Here is a 19,307-nt window from a genome sequence, read left to right on the forward strand (position 1 = left end):
TGTGGTAATGCTAAAATGTTTTTGAGAAAAGGATTAAATTCTATTTCGGAAATTTTCACAAAACCAAGCATGCTTTGTCTTCTGCAATGACCATTCTTACTAAGTACTTTTAGAATTCCTGTTAAGAATAACATAAAAGAAATCTACTAATTTAATATAGGAGCTCAAATAAAGATGTAAACTAGGATAATATAATAACACCTTGGCCAAAGAATAACACAATCGAAAGTCTATGAATCACTACTAAGGACATAAGACTGAAAACCTCTCAGTCTGTTTGAATGCAGGTGGAAATAAGGAGGAGCAGAATTGTATTTATTAAAACACATTCAAAAATCTTTTCTCACTAAACTGTTTTTGTTTTTAGTACCATTTCCTTAAATAAAGATTCGTTACACGGAGAAAAAATTTCTGGTAAAATTACCGTACTGTATGGTATTACCATTTCTGTCTTCCTTTTTTTTTAAAGAGTAGTTCTGGTTAATAAAACCATATTTGCAGTGCTTAAACCATTTACTTGGTAATTTTTCCTTTTATATTGTAACGGTTTATCAGAAATTCTGGTTTTTAAAATTATAGTTATTACCACTCATTTAGTAAAAAATACAAAACTGAAAAGTAAATTTAACCAAATAAATGGTTTTTATGCCAAGCACTGAGATATCAAGATAAAAATACCAAATTTTATCACATATTATAAAAATTTTATTGTTAGTTTTACCAAAATCATTACCAATGATCTACGGTAAAAATTACCGAGACCTTTGGTGTTCACATAGAGCCAGAAACATGGCAAATTTTACCATATTCTAGTAGCTTTGATCATACTTTTTCCTCACTGTAAATTTTAATAGCGTTTATTTTTTTCATTTGCTTCAATACTTATTTATGATCTCTAATGTGCTTACTGATTTTGCTTCATTTAAAGCAAATTTTTTTAAAAAATTCTGGAATTAAGTTTTTTTATGAGTTATAATTCATTGAACAGTAAATTAATTTTTTTGATAACTTGAATAATAGAATGTCATGTTTTAATGTTATAATTTCTTCGAAAGAAGTTTAATGCATAATTTTAAGAAGAAGAAAAAAAGAAGTTATACTTAAATATTTGTAACTAGTCAGATTTGCTTTCTTTTAAAAGTTTAAATAATATTCCACTTAAAATAATGGTCCATTTAACTGTATATAACTTACTCTGTATGATTTCGAACAAAAAACTCTCGAAAAATTTCAGTTTTTGAAATATTAATCTTACAAATGCGTGTATTAACGCGCATGAAATGTTCTCAAAAAATATACTCTGAGTTAAATAGATTTCGCTTTATTATAGAATCATTACAATATCTAATTTTGTACAGGCTTACACAAATTTAAACTATTATTTTTATAAGTTTCAAACTTAATAGCAGCTTAATAATCCAGCAGAATGAGAAAGAATTACGTTAATTTTCCAAATCTAACTAAACAATTTAACTAAATCTAAACATTTAACATTTTATGTCTTAAACATTTTGAGTTTTTCAATACCGTAAAAATTTATAACTAAATTAGTTTAATCAAACAACGACGTTTTGCACTGGTACCAGCAAAGCACTAAAATGTATATTATATAATAATAGCATAATGAAGATGACAAATTCGTTTCATAATTCGTAATAATTCGTAAATAAGCTTCGTTAATAATATAAACTTACACATTTATATAAACTTATTTCAAATTCGTAAACAAATTTATAAATGTATTTCATAAAGCATTTGTGAAATCCTAAGGTATTAAAATTTAATAACATTTTATTATGTTATTTTTTTTAAAAACAAAATGCTTTTTCAGATTCTTACATAATATAAGAGACCAAAAGCCAATGGGAATGATTGTTAAACAATTTATTATCTCTTTCTAAATTAAAATAAGTTTAAATTAACAAGTTTCCTATTGATTTCATTATTATTATTTTCCTTGATGGGACAGATTATAAGTTATGCAATTTTAAGATCTTTATTAGGCGAAATGCGATCAAAATCGATTCATTTGTTACATAATCCTCAGAGTGTGAGCAAATGACTCCATTTGTTCTTATCATATTTCTTGTCATTGGAATTGTATCGTCTCTTGTATAAATGTAAATGTCGCTGAAATGTCTCTTGTATATGCAATTGGATATGTATCGTCATAATTGATCATACTTTTTCATGGGTTTTCTGATTTTTTTTACTGTATACTTAGATTCTATGTGAGAAAATTTGCCTTTAAATTTATATGTCTAAAAGTGAGTTAGAACTTGCTCTTTAAACTAAACTCTTACCCTACTCTTGATAACTATATTTCTTGTCATTTCAACTTTTTTTAATGGAATTCTTTTTTTTCTTTATTAAGTATACTCATTCCCGTATTTCCTGAATTTTTCAGCAAACTCAGTTTTTATTTGAGAAAATATGCATTTAAGGATGATTTATTTTTGTAACATAGGAAGCTGAATCTTATTTTGAGGACTAATATTGCCATGCCCTATGCTATTAATGCCCTGCTCTTACATATTTTTTGTCATTAGAGTTTTATTACCCTTTTTTTTTTATTTCTTCTTTATGAACTCGTAGAATTACATCATTATGTACACTTTTTAGCATGTTTCATGATTTTTTACTGTAAACTCAGATTATGGTTGAGAAAAAATGCATTTAGGTTTGATATATTTATTACAAAGTGAATTAAAACTTTACCCGTAGATCAATAATTTACTATGCTCTTATATACTTCTTGTGATTGGAATTTCATCATCAAATGTCTTTCTTATGGAATTATAGAACTTCTTTATTGAAAATACCTTTCCTCATGTTTTCCTCATTTTTACTACATACTCAGAATATATTTGAGATAAATAGAAAATATTCCGTTAGACTTAATTTATTTGTTACAAAGGGAACTGAAATTTGTTCATATGACCAATATTTTACACTCCTCATACGAATTATATTAACTGTTGATAGATTTTTATCACTACATGGCTTTTATAATTTATATGTAATTTTTTAATGAGTATAATTTTTCACGTCCAGATAAGTTTTTACAGTTACCCCTAATTTTTCATATCATATTATGATTTTATTTTTGAATTTCTATGATATTATGATTTCTAATCATGCTTTTATAATATGATTTTATACTATAATTTTATATTTTCCAATTATAATTTTAAATTTCCCCAGTGAATACGCTTCCTGAATTTTTACAATAATGTAATATCACTGGCTTTCCTTACTTCACTGAAATATCAAATTTCTTTAGTAAAGAGCTTTTAAGGGTTTTAGATTAAAAAAAATATTTAAAAAATGAAGAGAGTCGCTCTTTAAAGGAATAAAATAGTTTTAATTAATTTGATTGTAAATAAACCAAAACTAACTTGCACTTATTTAAACTCATAAATGGTCTTTTCCTTTAATTTGTTTTTTATTATTAATTATTTTCTTTATTGTTGTGCCATGCATAATATAGCATTCTATTCTTCAAAAGTATTTATTTTTAAGCTAATGTTATATAAACAAAACAGAAATGATTGGGAAAAATAATATAAAAATAAAATCCCAACCACTTAAAAATAAAGTATTCATATCTTTTTTAAAATCCTTTCTCTTGTTTAGTTAACTCGGAATCACATGCAAAAAGTATGGATTTGTTAATTCCGTTCTTTTTGAAAACTAGATCATTAGATTTGAGGCAACAGATGGCGCTAATTTTTTTCGTCCCTTCTTTCTGAATACGCCACGGGAAAAACTTTGAAATAAATTGTGAAGAAGGCGTTACTAATACTTCGGAAACGCAACCAATCACAATCAAGATTTCATGTTTTCTTCCCCTTCGGGTAGAGCAAAACATGGGGAGTTACAACTTCTCATAAAGTCAGTCTTGTTCTTCAGTCTAAGAAGTGATACTTTATTCAGTTTGAGATTTACTTTTTCTTTTATGACTTTACAGCCGACTTTTTTTTCTTTTCCATTATAAGGTCAATCGGCTATGTATATTATTTTACGTTTCTCTTGGCCTATTTATAACACTAGAAGAAATACAGTCAGATTTTTTAATTTTTAAACAATTATTAAAACTGAAATAGTATTCAAGTATTGTTGTTTGAAAGAAATGTGGGAAATTTGAAAAAAAGTTATTAAAAGTGCCGATACTAAATTTTGACCATGGCTTTGGCAGATTTCCATAAAGTTTCTTCAATTGCTATTCCAAAACCAACACGACCTAAAATAGGTTTCTCTATTGAAGAACTAGTTGGTAAAAGTGATAAATCACCGTCTCCTATTACCCATCAGAGGACACCTGAAAATTTAATAATTAAAAAAGACTCCTACGATTCTAATATCCATCATGCAAATTTAGAAAAATCTCATGTTTTGATGCCAAGAGTCCCAGAACTATACTCTCAAGCATATCCAATTTACCATTCTCCTGAACCTGAAGTTGATTTTTTTGGTTTTGGTAGACCAAAATACTCTTTACTGAATGGTTGTGAGCCTGTTCGACCAACGTTACCGTTAGCAGTGACAAGAGATTCGCAGATGATGTTCCCATGGCTCTTGAATAGGGATCTAAGAGTCTTACCTCATAAATGGCAAGGTAAATTGAATTTTCATTTTCTTCATTCAAATGATTCAATAATTTGGATATAAAATCAAGGCTTAAATTTATAAGACATGGTTTACATTTATTAAAGTTAACAGACTATTTGGATAAAGTCATACTATTGTTTGAAAATGGCAATTGATAAAGTCATATGACATAAGTAATTTTCTGTTTCTTCAACGGATTTTACTTTTGATAAAAATAAATTTTTTAATTGGTTCCAGATTTCTATTTAATTATTTCCTAATATATAATGGTTTTTGTTAAAATTTCTGTTTAATTATTTATTTTCAAAAATGCTATTAAAGTTAACACACCTTTTTGCAAAATTGTAAGGTAAAATAGACTGTAAATTTAAAACTAAATCAATGGAATAATACTTTAAATTCGATACAATAATTATTGCAAATAATTTTTTAATAAAACGTATTTAACCACCCTATGGTCTATAACTTATTAAAACCCAAAAATTTTATTTATTTACTTTTCACTGTTATTTTCAGCATTTTTAATAAGTTTTTTCAAATAACCGTCGGTACAAAATAGGTTTATGATATTCAATAATTATTCTCTTTCTTATTTTAAACGCAGTAAAAATATCGCGAATAAACAATTTTAACATATTCCAATTTTTCTTTTCTTTTCAATTTAAACTTATGCATAAAAATTTGATACACAAACAAATTAATAATATTCAAAATTTATTATTTCTCTTAATAACTATAGATTATCGTGTTCTATTAAAATGCATAACTGATTCGTGGTTCTGTAAATATTATATTATACAATATCATTTTTACCTTTTCTTATAACAATATAGCCAAAGTTATAAAAATCAATTAAAGAATATCAAAAAGAAGTAATTAAAAGAAATATTACTTATGTACAATTATAAATATTTAACCCTGTTTCCTATTAATATTATAATGAAATCCTTATTCAAATAATTACAGAAACACCAATCATAGTGATACACCAGTATTAGAAATTTAAATTTTTAAATGTTATTAACATTTATTTTTATGCACTGTTTGTCGAGGAAGGAATTGACAAATATGCTAAAAATTATTGTATACAAACCACAAACATAATAACTTTTATTACATTCGCAATGCTTCAAAAATAATTAAATGTATATAGTCTAGAGTACTAAAGGAAGGTCCATGCAATATTATTTCTCAAGTAGTGGTAAGTCTTTAAGTCTTATGGCGTAATTTTATAAAATTCAAAAGCCACGATTTGTTCTTATTTTAGATTGCTATCATTGAAGAACATAATATCTGAAGTTGAGGTAGTGATGGTTCATATCGTACTTTTTTGGAACCTAACTAAGACTAAGAAGCTCTAAAATAAAATATTAGGACAGTCTCTTGCTTAAAAATATTTTTTAAAGAAAACTAACTAATTCGCCATGTGTGGAGAGGAAATCCTAGAAAACCATCTTCCTTCAGTTTGATGGCAATAGGACTATAACCCATGACCCGCCCAGCAATAGCTATGTTTATGTCGTAATATTAGTCAGAGCTCATTGTGAGCTGCATACAACCACATGTGACCAGTATTTGTGTCTGGGTCAGAGGTAAAAGGATAAACTGTATTTCTTTATTCATCTAGGAACATGATGAATGGATGGAGTTTCCTCAAATAATGGATGTTTGCTAATATTTTATTAATGCCATTTTTAAAGAGAAAAACACATTTTTGAAATTAAAAAGCACTGAAAGTGCGTATATGAATGGTAAAAGTAGAGCTATAAATTATAATAATTAAACTAAATTTTTTAAAATGATTTAATCTTAACAAGAGTAAGCAATATGGAAGAGGAGAATCGTGCTATTTTTGTTCTATTTTTATTCTATTCCCACTACTCTATAGTGGAAAGGAAAAAAAAAACATAACTATATTTAAGCTATAACTATGACTAGGTTACAATATAAAAGTGAAAAAAAATGGGACGGTGGTATTATATTAGATTTTATAAATCTAAATATGTGTGTGTTCCATTCAAATCCAGTTTAGGGATAAATTGAATTTACCTTAATTTCCATTTACTATTCAAAGTTATAGAGATAAATCAATTTCAAAGTTAGAAAGTTCTTGTCACTCTTTTTAACAGTAATTCTGGAGTCTTATGTTTGAGATATTTTATTGGTTTACTAGAATTTTTTTAGATGTTACAGTGAAAATTTTAAAAACAAATTTGTTTAAAAAATCTGACATTTTTAAGAAAGTGTGCATTACAGAAATTTTACCTCTCAGTTGAAGTGTTTTGACATGAAATAAACGTAAGCTGTTTTACGAGGTAATTTAGTTGTAACTGTTTTATTTAGATTTTTAGAATGTGTTTGCTAAATTTATAAATTATAATTGACAACTGATTCTTACAATTTCCATTTTAATTCTAATACAAAAATTTTTGATTTTAATACTAAAGTGTTTTTTTTTTCTTTTCTTATGTATCCATGTGTTCACATTCATAGATATCTTTTTCTAAAGTAAAATGCAGTATTTTTGAAATATTACTAATAGATATTACTAATAGTAAGTATTACTAATAACCTTTCTACTTTTCATTTTTATTTGCTATTTTTTTTTCTTTTTTTTTTTTTTTTTTTTTTGCTGCTTCTCCCTTCCTACATACTCAAAGTGAGTTAATAAAATTTTTTGTAAGTAAATAATTCTTTGATTAAATAAACAGAAATTTCGTCTTAAACAGCATTTTTAACATCATCTGCGTTTTGCTGTTGCGTATCTGTTTTCCTATTTTAGTTTCAAATAGTTAAAATAAATATAAATGCAGCTCGTTGAATTTTACAGCGCATTCTTAAAATATTTTTTTATGTTACGTAATGTTACATTTAGCAGTAACATTATTTTAAATGGTACAAATACTTACATATTCATTATTAATAAACTATACTCCTTGTAAGCATGCGCCATTTCATTCCTTTCCTTTGGTGGTTAGAATGAGAAATAGAACAAAAAGCTCTTAATTTGTAATTCGTTTCTTTTCAATTTTCAGTAACCTAATTCAATAGTGCCATGTTGGCCAAGTGGTTAAGATGCTGAGTTGTTATTGTGTAGGTCCAATTCTCAATCTTAGCAGTGGCTTAAAGCCCACTCAGTCTTAGATAGCTGAGTACCAGCTTGCCTGGGAAACGAAGGCGGTCGTTGCGTAAAGCTGACTAAATTCATTACTCATTACTAATTACATTACTAAATTCATTACTAAATTCATCCTGTGCTGTTTGTGTCCAAATTGGAATGGCTCAATCCTCAATATCTCTCTTGGCTAACTGTTGGTTGTAGTGGGAATATTTCATTATATTTTTTTTAATTAAATAGTGATATTATTATTTTAAAACGAGTCCCCTAAAACGCTCTAAATAGTTTAGATGCAGTTTAAAAAAAGAAAAATATGTCTAATTAAGGTTTTTCCTGTCCTTTCAAAAAATTGATGTTTTATTCCGTGTGGTGCTTTTTGCAACTAAAAATGCTTAGAATAAAAATTAAATTACATTTTCTCTTTCTTAAGAAAACGAAGAAGTTAACAAAACATTAAAAATTGTATAAAATAATTTCGCAGATAATGTATTACATGACCAAAATTTGAAGCGTAAAAAATTTTCTTTCAATATTGCGTTTTGAAATAAAAATACTTTTTACAAACTCTGGACAAGAACATATAGAGATATTTTTAGGTGTGTTTGTATATGAATTAAAATTGAAATATATTTACATGCAGAATAACCAACTGAAAGGACGTACAATAAGTGTCTAATTCATCCTGTATCTCATCCTCCCCACTTTCTTTAATTCCTCCTTTCTATATGAAATTAAATAATAAATTTTTAAAAAAAGCAGCTCTATTTTTCAAAAAAAAAAAAAAAAAAATTCCTATTTTATTAACGTTTTTTTTCTGCTAAAAATTTTCCGTTTATATGTATATATACTTAACTAGATCTACTTATTTGTACTTAAACTAGAAGCATTGCAGCAACAGAAAATTTCAATTACGAATAACGCAGATTTAAATTGATAAAATTCAAATTTAAATTCTTACAGTATAAATTCAAATTTTACACTACAGCCTACAGTTAAATGCCACGCTAATTTTACATGGCTTGCCCGTCTGGCTAAACGGCAAATAACTACGAACTAAATTTGCAAATATTAGACAGATTTTGCTAGTTTTTTAAAAGGTTTAGCGTGACATATCTGAAAAAAGTGGCGAATTATATAAGCCTACGAATTGCTTAGAAATAGTGGAGGATAAAAATCTGCTAAATTGAATTTATTAAACCAAGAATCACAATTAATAAACTACCACTTGAAAATATTTATTCACTGTCCGGAGCAAGTTGGCATCTCTGTGCCTATAAATAATTTGTGCGTCCTTTATTGCATTAATTTCTTCAAACTATTTTAGTAGCGATAATAAGATTAAAAAAAATTTAAAATTTACTCGAATTATGTGTTTCTAATAATCTTGGCTTCGCCGGTCACCGGTGGCCACCTTGCCGTTACAAACAAACTCAGTGCCGGTCACCGGTGACCCCCATGACATTCAACATGTTAACAATACTAGTTTGTAATCTCAATTTAGATTGCTCTCGTTAATGCCTTGTAAAATACGGAATGTTCAGACTTATAACAGAGGAACATTTTTAAATATACTTAGTTTATGAAACAGTAAAATTTAAAAAAAAAAACTAATTTTTTAAATGCTTTATAAATCTATATTTGAAACGGCGTTGACATTTTCTTCATTATATTAAATATATTAAAACTCTTTAATAAAAAGTTAAAATTAACTTTGTATGTTTCGTATTTAGCTTCGTATGTTCGTTTTGTTTTTAAAAAAAATGCTAAAAATTATAATTCTCGAAATCTTAATATCTCTTCCTCATCTACTCATTTCATTAACTTAATTTTCAATATTTCTCTTATGCTTCATGAAATGTGAACAAAAACTAGAAACAAAGGAACAAAACTAGTGAAACATGACAATTTGGAACAAAATAAATCACTCAATCATAAACCGTTTGAGATATTATTATTAATTCATTTCTTTGAAGAAAAAAAAGGTCTAACTTTAAATGATTATTTTACTTTCTTTTTTAAATAATCTTTAAATCTATTCATTGAAAAAATACTTTTATTTTCAATAAAAAAATTCAAATTTTGAAGAGATATTTTTAAATTTTGTTTGTGTGACTTTCATTGGGGTTTTCATGATGTTAAATACTATTCTGAAACAATTTTAGAAAGAAATTTTATTAGAAATGTTTTGCTTTTTTTCCAGGTGCATCAGCGTTCTTTTTTCATCCCTTCCGCAAGCCAAAACGTATTCGAACTGCTTTTTCACCAAATCAACTTCTTCAATTGGAGCACGCGTTCGAAAAGAATCATTACGTTGTTGGAAGCGAGAGGCGAGAACTTGCTCAAAATCTTAACCTCTCTGAAACACAGGTATAATTTGTTTAATTATTTAACGAAAAATTTAAATTTAATATTCTCTAATTATCTGTTATCAAAGACGGAATAGAATTTAATCTTATTTTAAATTGCGAAATTGAAAAATAAAGCAATTTTATTTACTTTTGACTGTGTTTAATGTGTAAGAGATTTGTTTTATATATATATATATATATATATATATATATATATATATATATATATATATATATATATATATATATATATATATATATATATATATATATATATATATATATATATATATATATATATATATATATATATATATATATATATATATATATATATATATATATATATATATTCAAGGGCTGTACAGTAAATTAATTCGGAAATTTTTACGGTGTATCAGCATTTTTGCAGTAAAAAAAAAATAATTTTCCTAACAAAGCATCGAAATTCAACACTTAACTATTCATAGTAAAAATGACTTATAGAGCCGGAGTAAAGCTTTAGATTTTCAAAATATTATGTGCAACAGTCGGGAAAAAAAAGCAGAGTGCCTTAATAATTTATGATCTGTTGGTTGAATTTTCATTTACTAAAATGCTGGTTCTAGGATCTCAAATCATATCTGCAATTCAATTTGTGAAGGTGGTATTTTGGAAAACGAAAACAGAAGGTAGAAAAACGGTATATATAATGTATAAAAACGTTTAAATATAAATATTTTTTTTGAGCAACAAAATATTAGAAAGGGAGATGTTGTAGTCTGGAAAGTTTAGATCCAATTAAACTAGTCAATCGATCGGAAGTTCGAAATCCTTAATATTAAAATCTCTTTTTGTATGTCTCGCTATAACGCTTGAGATATACAATCATTAAACAACTTATTTTCCACTTAATTGTAAAACTCGCTGAAAAAGTATTCCATGAATAATTTTTATTTTCAATATAATTTATTATTTATTTTAGTAGTAGTCAAAATAGGTTTGCTTACTAGGTAACATTTTTTTTATCCCATTTTAAAGTATATAATTTTAAATGAAAAAATACAAAATTTGAGTGGAAACAACCAAAAAGCTTCTAAGTGAGGAAAATTTCGAAAAATTTGCATTCGTTTTTTAATTTCTAAAGAACTATTCGACCAATTTAGTTCACATTTATGATTTCTCAATTAACACAAGGAGAAAAAAAATTTCTGATAAGATTACTGAACTATATAAAAATAAAATGAATGATATATACATGTGATATAAGCGTTTGCCACAGATTTATTTTGACCTTGCGAACAAATTTGTGCTAAACTTAACGGAGAAAAAAAATCTGGTGAAATTACAGTAGTGTATGGTATTGATTGGTATGGTAATAATATTTCTAGTAAAAAAAATCTATAATTCTGGTTAATAAAACCGAAATATATAGTTTTTAAAGGATTCATTAGGTAATTTCCCCGTTCATATAGTAGCAGTTTAACTGAAATTCTGGTTTTCAAAATCATAGTTCTTATTTACTACACATTTAGTAAAATAAACAAAACTGAAAAGTAAATTTTACCGAATAAATGAATTTTATGCCATGCTCCTCGGTATCATGATTAAACTACCAAATTTACCATATTTTATCATATATTATAAAACCATATTTCATTGTTAATTTTACCGAAATCATTACCAAAGCGCTTTGGTAAAAATTACCAAGTTCTTTCGTGTTATTTTTTCTCAGTGTAGCGACTACGTTTCAAATAATGCAAAACTTTTCAAAACCTTTAAAATTTTTTCAGTTATTTTTTAATTAAATAATAGATAATTTTTAAAAAATATTTTCACATGGAATCATGTTTGGATAAAAAAATATTATAATGTGGACAAAAAAGATTTGATTTGTTGAAATAGTTCCAAATACAATGTGAAATACGTAAAAAAAAAAGAAATAATATTAAGAGGTCTGAACTTTCATCGCTCTTCTTAGATGAACCATATTTTCCACACTGCAGTTACCCCTTTCGAGAGACAGAAGTTCAAATCTTTAAAAAAAAAATTTTTATTCTGAAAAAGTACGTTTTAGTGCTTAATTTCGTTTCTTAAAATCTGTTCACAAATCAATTACAATATTTAAGATTAGCCCCTCGAGCTATTTAGATTGCTTCTTAATACGTGACAAAGCAATCATTAGATCAAAAGTTACTAATGTGTTCCGCTTTGTTTCCCTTTTTTTTAACGTATTTATTTAGGGCACTATTCAAACAATTCCTTATGCTTCCGTTTCAGTTAGAAAAACATATTTCCGACTGAATTTAACACTACAATTTTATAGCGTAACAAACATCTGAAAGTTGTCATTCAAGAACTTAAAAAAAAAAAAATATTGTCACAACTACCAGAATATTATAAAATTTGCCGCGCTTCTGTCTCTATGGGAACATTAAAAACTTTTTCTTTCTAAATGTGGGATAATAAAAACTAACTATAAGTTTAGAAACCAGAACTGCAGGTATACCGTAATCATATGAAAGTAAAAATTACCAGATGAATGGTTTAAATACCATAAATTTTGATTTTCATTGCCGAACTTGTGGGCTCTTATTTTTACCCGAAATTTCATTACCATACAGTACGGTTTTTTATCAAAATTTTTTTCATCGTTAGGGGTTTAGGTGGTTTTGATTTCATCGTGAAAGCATCAATGTACAACTTTTTTTGAATTTCTATAACTTATCTAAATTTTAACTTAGGTTTCTAAATATTTTTTTTCATGAGTTTACCTCTTAACGGATCAATGCCTCCATATAAGAGGCATGACACTATCACTTACTGCTTCTAATGTCGCGTATAGCGGCAAAAATCAATGATTTAGTTTATTACTCTCATTTTTAGCAACATTTATAATTTTTTTATTATAATAATTAATAAATCTATAATTGAAATTATAATTTATTATCCCAATTATACTTGGTGTGTAAAATATTTCTGTACCGTTAAGGGTTAACATAAGCACATACATTATTTAAATGCAAACACTTTTGAGAAACGATGCAAAGAATTTTATAATTTTGCTTAATTTAGAGCTAAATTTAGAAGAAAAAAGGATACTATAACGTCTTGATTGCTTGATAAATGTCATGAAAAGCATGTTAACGACATGAAACCAATTGTAATAGACATTCAAATACGCTCTCTTTAAAACTATACTTGCTCAAAGAAATTAAAAAATAGTATTTTTGAGTTTAAAGGAAAAGTTTTTTTATAGTAAAAAAATAAAAAATACTTTTTATTTCGATAAAAAAAAGTATAAAATATTTAGCAATATTCAAGTGGTAGTATTATTTAAGGCAACATGCTGTACTCAAACCATTTACCGAGCTTTAGCTTAATAGGTTTATTAGAAGTCGAGTAATCTTTCACGTCAAGTGAAAAAATTTGAATTGAGAAAAACAGATTTAAAGGCAAAACTTTGACTAAAAAATTTTAAACAGAATAGTTGAGTTTGCATATGAATCCAGTTTAGAAAATGATTGTGTTATTTTATGTTTTCAGTGAGTGGATTTCAGTATTTTTACTGTAACTTACGAAGTTTTTGAAGCTTGGTGACAAATTGCTTATTTTAAAACAAACCGTAACACAATTTTTTTCTTCAGAAAACGGTAAATTTCGATAGGTAATACCCCTAGACCTGGTAAATAATTTGCATAGTTTATAAACACACAAGAAATATCTTTATAGTTTCTAAAAATTAATTAAAACTATTAAACTATCTATTAAGTAAAACTATTAAAATTCCGCACAGCCTTACGATCTTCCAGACATATGATAAAGTTTCTTTCCATAAATTAAATCCAAAACTTCTATTTAATTAATTTTTTACTACCTATCATTTTACTTTTTAACTCGATAAGTTCATGCAAATTCTATTTTCTTAAAGTTATTTCCATTAAAATTCTCTTTGGTGATAAGATGATAAGAAGTAATAATGTTATATTTTTAAAAAATATATATTCGGAAGATAACATCCAGGTAAGTTTATGAGCTGTTGAATTTGATACGAGCCACGACGTGCTGTAATTAAATTTGATAATATAATGGAGTTGAACCGCTTTTAGTTTAAGTACTGGTATTTAAAAAATTAAGTTCTCGTAGTTTTTTTTTCCTATCTTTTTATTCTTCTGAGAAACTGAAAGTGCAAACCTATTTATATGGAATATTGTTGACTGATTTGCTAACTAATAAAAATAAAATAAAATTTCATCAAGGTGAAAATTTGCATAAAAAAATTTATTTGACAACTAGAAAGTATTTTTAGTGACTTGTAGAAATATAAACATCACAAGTTTATTGGCTAAAAAATATGTGACTCAAAATATTCATAAATATATCCATTTTTGGTGCGTGTTATCTTGCAGATTGGTATTGGTTGCATTTCAATTATCCATGTTATGAGTTTTATTGGGCGTTTTATTGCTACAACACGTAAACTGAGCAATGTGAATGCCTTTTAGTGCATATTTTCATGTGAAAAAAAAAGACCAAAATAGAAAGAGATTACTATCTTTATTGCAAATTTAACTTCAGGAACATCTGCTTTAATTTATGAACATACTTGATAATCGAAAAAAAATTATCTCGTTTTATCACGTATATTTCTGTTTTTATGTAACTCTTCTGTTATGTATAACTCTTAACCATAGAAAAAGAGTTTCTTACAGTAACAAATACTAATGATATTAAATTTGTTACTGTAATAAATACTACTGAGAATGAATATGCTTAATAAAAAATTTAGTAATCACTGAATTTAAAATCTCTGAATTAAAAGGTCTGTTATATTCAAAAAAAATTTTTTTAGAGGAGTTAGAACTCAATATTTCCAATTTATGTTTTTTTGTGATAACAAAAAAGCTTTAATATTATTGGGAGTTGAAACAAAATCTCATTTCTTCAAATTAGATTTAGTTCAGGAAGAGAAAAATTTTCTGGTAAAGTTACCTTACAAAATGGTAGTTTTTTTTTTCTTAAAATTTGTTTATTAAAGACGAATTTCAGGCCATACGATATTCAACTCATTCATTTGATAATTTTTCGGCTCATATGTTAACGGTTTACAGAAATTTCTGGTTTTCAAAATTATAATTCTCACAACCGTACGTTTAGCAAAAAATACAAAACTTAAAAATAAATTTTATCGAATGAATAGTTTTTATACCATGCTCTAAGATATCATGATAAATTACCACAGTTATCAAATTTTATCACATAGTTTAAATCCATATTTAATTGCTAATTTTACCGAAATCATTACCAAAGCGCTTTGGTGAGAATTACCGAGCTTTCCCGTGCATAGAGCCAGAAACACTGTAAATTTTACTATATTTTGGTAATTTTGATAATACTTATTTTTCTCGGTTATCAATTCCTTGTACTAGAAACCTCTGTATTGATTCATGAATTCTTTAAACAATTCTGAAATTTATCCGCAGAGAGTGGATTAAAATATTTTTATTCAAATTTTGCACTTTGTAGGTCCGCAATTTTTAAAAAGCTACAATCACTTATGCTAAAACACATGACAAAAAAACCGCACTACTAAAAGAAAGTATTAAAAATTAATGAATTAAAACTTTATTAGTTTGAATATTATATATTAAAAAATGCAAAATTTATGATAACACTTGATAATTTTGGATTAAGATTAAATAGTTTTATCACATACATTTCTGGTCACTTACATGACTCTTTACTATTGAAAAGCAATTTGTTACAATCATGAATATTAATAAAAATAAGTTTCTTACTGTAATAAATAATATTGAAAATGAAATTGTTCATAAAAATACAGTATTATACTAACATATAACCCTGAAACATTTGTATTGTATACTATTTCTAATCTTTACAAACCAAAATTCCAGATTTTTTTTTACCAGATATATCATTACCATACACTACGGTAATTTCCAGGAAAAATTTTTCTCCTCGAAGTTTAACATAATTTTGTGTGCAAGGTCAAAATAAATCTGAGGCACACGTTTATATCACATGTATATCGGCACATGCATATATCGTTCCTGTTATTATTTTTTTTTTCGCCTTGTGATATCCTGATATGTAACAATCTGTTATAAAAGTCTACATTTAATTTGATTTTTAATGATCAATAAACGAAAAAAGAGTTTCCTCTTACTCGATGGGCATTGTTTCATAATACTAATTCGTTAAAGCACTCATTTTAAGTTATGCCTGCAAGAGTTTACTATATTAAAATCTACAAATTCTCACAAAAGAAGTGGTTGCAAGTTAGCCTTGTACACTGAACCCATTATGATACAAATCTACTACAACTTTAATGCGGTGCAAAGTTGAGCTGTATTATTTTGCATTTAAAACCATCTTAACTGCATGATAGTGAGGTTTAACTTGGACAGAAATATGGCTCAAGCACCCCATTAAGGTTGCAACAAACTTGCACGATATTGGGATAACAATTCAAAATTAAACCAATTTTTCTAAGAATGCTCAAGTTTTTCTACCTATGATTCCACACTTTAGCAATGTGCAATGCACATGTTTTGCTTACGAAATTTTAAGATTTGAATAACTATTTTATTTAAAATGGAATTATATATGACGACGTTTTTATTATTTTATATTTAAAAAACCTTAAATAAAATTAATGTATGTAAACTTATTGCAATCGTGCAACAATAATGCAGTGACTCAAAAGAGTGAATTTTCAGAAAACTGTTCCCAACTGCTATTGGTTTATCATGAAGTCATCGTATTGCAAGTGTCCGACAGGGAAAGTTAAATTACTGAATTTAAAGCAACTTAAGCGATCAATAGAGGTTATTTTAAGGGTTGTTTTAACACCTTTAGAACCGGCAGAAAAAGATAAAACCATACCCTAGGCCTGTACACTACGAGTTTATACACTAAAGACTATGTATAAGTACTAATACGAGATGTAAGACCAGAGTACCGAATTGAGATCACGTCTGCGTGATCTTGGGCCACTAGCGTTAGAAAAGCTCGTTTCATAGATACCAAGTCAAAATTTTTGATGGTTTTCGATTGATGGACCAACATAATCTTGATGTAACCATCAATAATTCCATCATGAACCATTATATTTTTTCATGGTAACCAACGTAAGTAACCATCATCCCAATGTAGGAATTCGGACTGATTTATGATGGTTTAACATAAGAATAACAACTTGTTCTGATATTCCAAATGATTTGTTCATGTAGAACCACCATGAATTTCCATCACAGTTTCTTAGAAATCAAATGTAGAGATCATGAACCACCATCACCCCAATGTAGAAATTCAGATTGATTTATGATGAGCCAACATAAAAAACTCAAACTGTTTTGATGGTATATTCCTGGTGAATCAACAAGAATTTCCATTAAACCATCATAGAAAGATATTGTTGAAACCATCAGGGACCATCACAAATCATCATGAATTGTTAGCCCATGAGAATCAAACTTCTTTTGATGATTAACTATTATAATATTAAAGTAGTATTTTCCATCAGGGAATGATGGAAGCTTGTTGGCATATCAAAAACCATGAACACATAATGGAAAATGCTGGATGATGGTGACCATCAAATGATGTTGAACCATCATAAATCAGTCTGAAACCAACATAAACCATCAAAACTTTTTGATGAGACCATCAAGAATTTTGATCACGTGTATGTGATTTAGGTCCTGAAGAGGTAAATGCAAAAAATAGAAAAATAAAGAAGAACAATAATGAAAGAAAGTAATTTTGGAGCTACGATACTATTGTTGCGAGGGTGCGATATTTTAAAAATTGATTATTACATATTTTTCACCAAATTAAAGTTTGCTTTTATTTTAGGTTAAAGTGTGGTTTCAAAATCGGAGGACAAAACACAAACGACAGAAACAGGATGACCAAAGTTGCGATCTTAAAAATAAAGACTTCTTTGATTCCGCTGATCAGTGTAGTTCCTCTGATGAAGAAGAATCGGTCTCAGAAAAATCTAGTCCTCCCGTTCCAGATAGAACATTATCTACTCCAGAAGAAACTTTTGATTCTTCTTACCTTAAAAGGGAAACTTTATGGAATCCTATGGCATCAAATTCAAATTACATCCGTTCACAGTCACCTCAAACATTCAAATATGATAGTTAACGAAGCGAACTTTATTTTGCTTTTACTGTATTATTTATGCAATTGTATTTTGTATTTTTGTATTTATATTAAATATTTTATTTGTTACCAAAGAGTATGATTTTTTGATTGTTTTTAACTTTTCAGGAAAAAAGAGGTATCACCTTTAAATTATATTTATTTTTGGATATAATTCCAACTTATAAGATCTAAATTTAATATAATTTAAAATTCACTTATTTTCATCAAGAACAATTAATATGAAAGGAAATAATTACATGCATGAGCAATTCGAATTAGCTAACAGATACTTAAAAATCACACTTGAGTTACTTTTTATTTTTAAAAATTTTTATTTTTAGTTGCATTTCAACAATACTTCTTTGTGTCATACAATTAGTTTACAAATAGATTCGCACAAAAATACTTCTATTGACTTCCAACAACATTAAACGGAGGCGATTAAGTTATTTTCATATCTCCACAAAACTAACTTTTTACTTTTATAACTATATTTTTATAAATAATGAATTTGTAGTTATGAATTTAAGCTGTTCTGCAAGCCTTTCCAAGCAATAAAAAAAAATTTTTTTAGCTCATCAAGCACGAGAAATATGCAGCGGGTTTTTATTATTAATTTATATCATCACATGGAATTTAAACAAAATTAAAATTCTAGAAATAGACATTTTATAAGTCAAATGTCATTACCAACAGTGTGGTGAAATTACCACACTGTAAGTAATGGCATTTCTGGTAAAAATAAAACCATTATTTTGGTTAATATGACCAAAATATATGGTATTTAAATCATTTCGTAATCAGTGGCCTTCATTTGGTGATTTTTCCATTTATACAGTAAATGTTTACCCGAAATGCCGGTTTTTAAAATTATAGAACTTACTACAAGACATTTAGTAAAAAATACAAAACTGAAAAGTAAACTTTACCGAATAAATAGTTTTATGTCGTTCTTTTAGATATAATGAGAGAATTACCAAATTTTACCACATTTAACATAATTTATCTCATATTATAAAACTATGTTTTATGATTATTTTTTCCGAAATCATTACTAAAGCTCTTCGATAAAAATC

At 26.8% G+C, this 19,307-nt stretch overlaps 1 protein-coding gene across 1 annotated transcript; it reads left to right on the forward strand.

Moving 5' to 3' along the window:
- Nucleotides 1-3,887: 3,887 nt before the first annotated feature.
- LOC107448560 (uncharacterized) lies at nt 3,888-18,323 on the forward strand. The gene is made up of 3 exons (XM_016063807.3): nt 3,888-4,618; nt 9,930-10,096; nt 17,935-18,323. Exons 1-3 carry the CDS (start codon nt 4,186-4,188, stop codon nt 18,229-18,231), a joined length of 897 nt encoding a protein of 298 aa, XP_015919293.1. The 5' UTR covers nt 3,888-4,185; the 3' UTR covers nt 18,232-18,323.
- The last annotated feature ends 984 nt before the right edge of the window (nt 18,324-19,307 follow it).

Source organism: Parasteatoda tepidariorum, chromosome 11, assembly GCF_982258835.1.
Source record: "Parasteatoda tepidariorum strain Cologne lab strain chromosome 11, Ptep-v5.0, whole genome shotgun sequence".
In the NCBI taxonomy this organism is placed as follows: Eukaryota; Metazoa; Arthropoda; class Arachnida; order Araneae; family Theridiidae; genus Parasteatoda; species Parasteatoda tepidariorum.

Bases quoted from the DNA above. Each gene is read 5' to 3' on its own strand.
- LOC107448560 (XM_016063807.3), top strand. From the start codon at position 4,186: ATGGCTTTGGCAGATTTCCATAAAGTTTCTTCAATTGCTATTCCAAAA. The intron at 4,619-9,929 runs GTAAATTGAATT...CTTTTTTTCCAG, and splicing joins CTTACCTCATAAATGGCAAG to GTGCATCAGCGTTCTTTTTT. The intron at 10,097-17,934 runs GTATAATTTGTT...CTTTTATTTTAG, and splicing joins TTAACCTCTCTGAAACACAG to GTTAAAGTGTGGTTTCAAAA.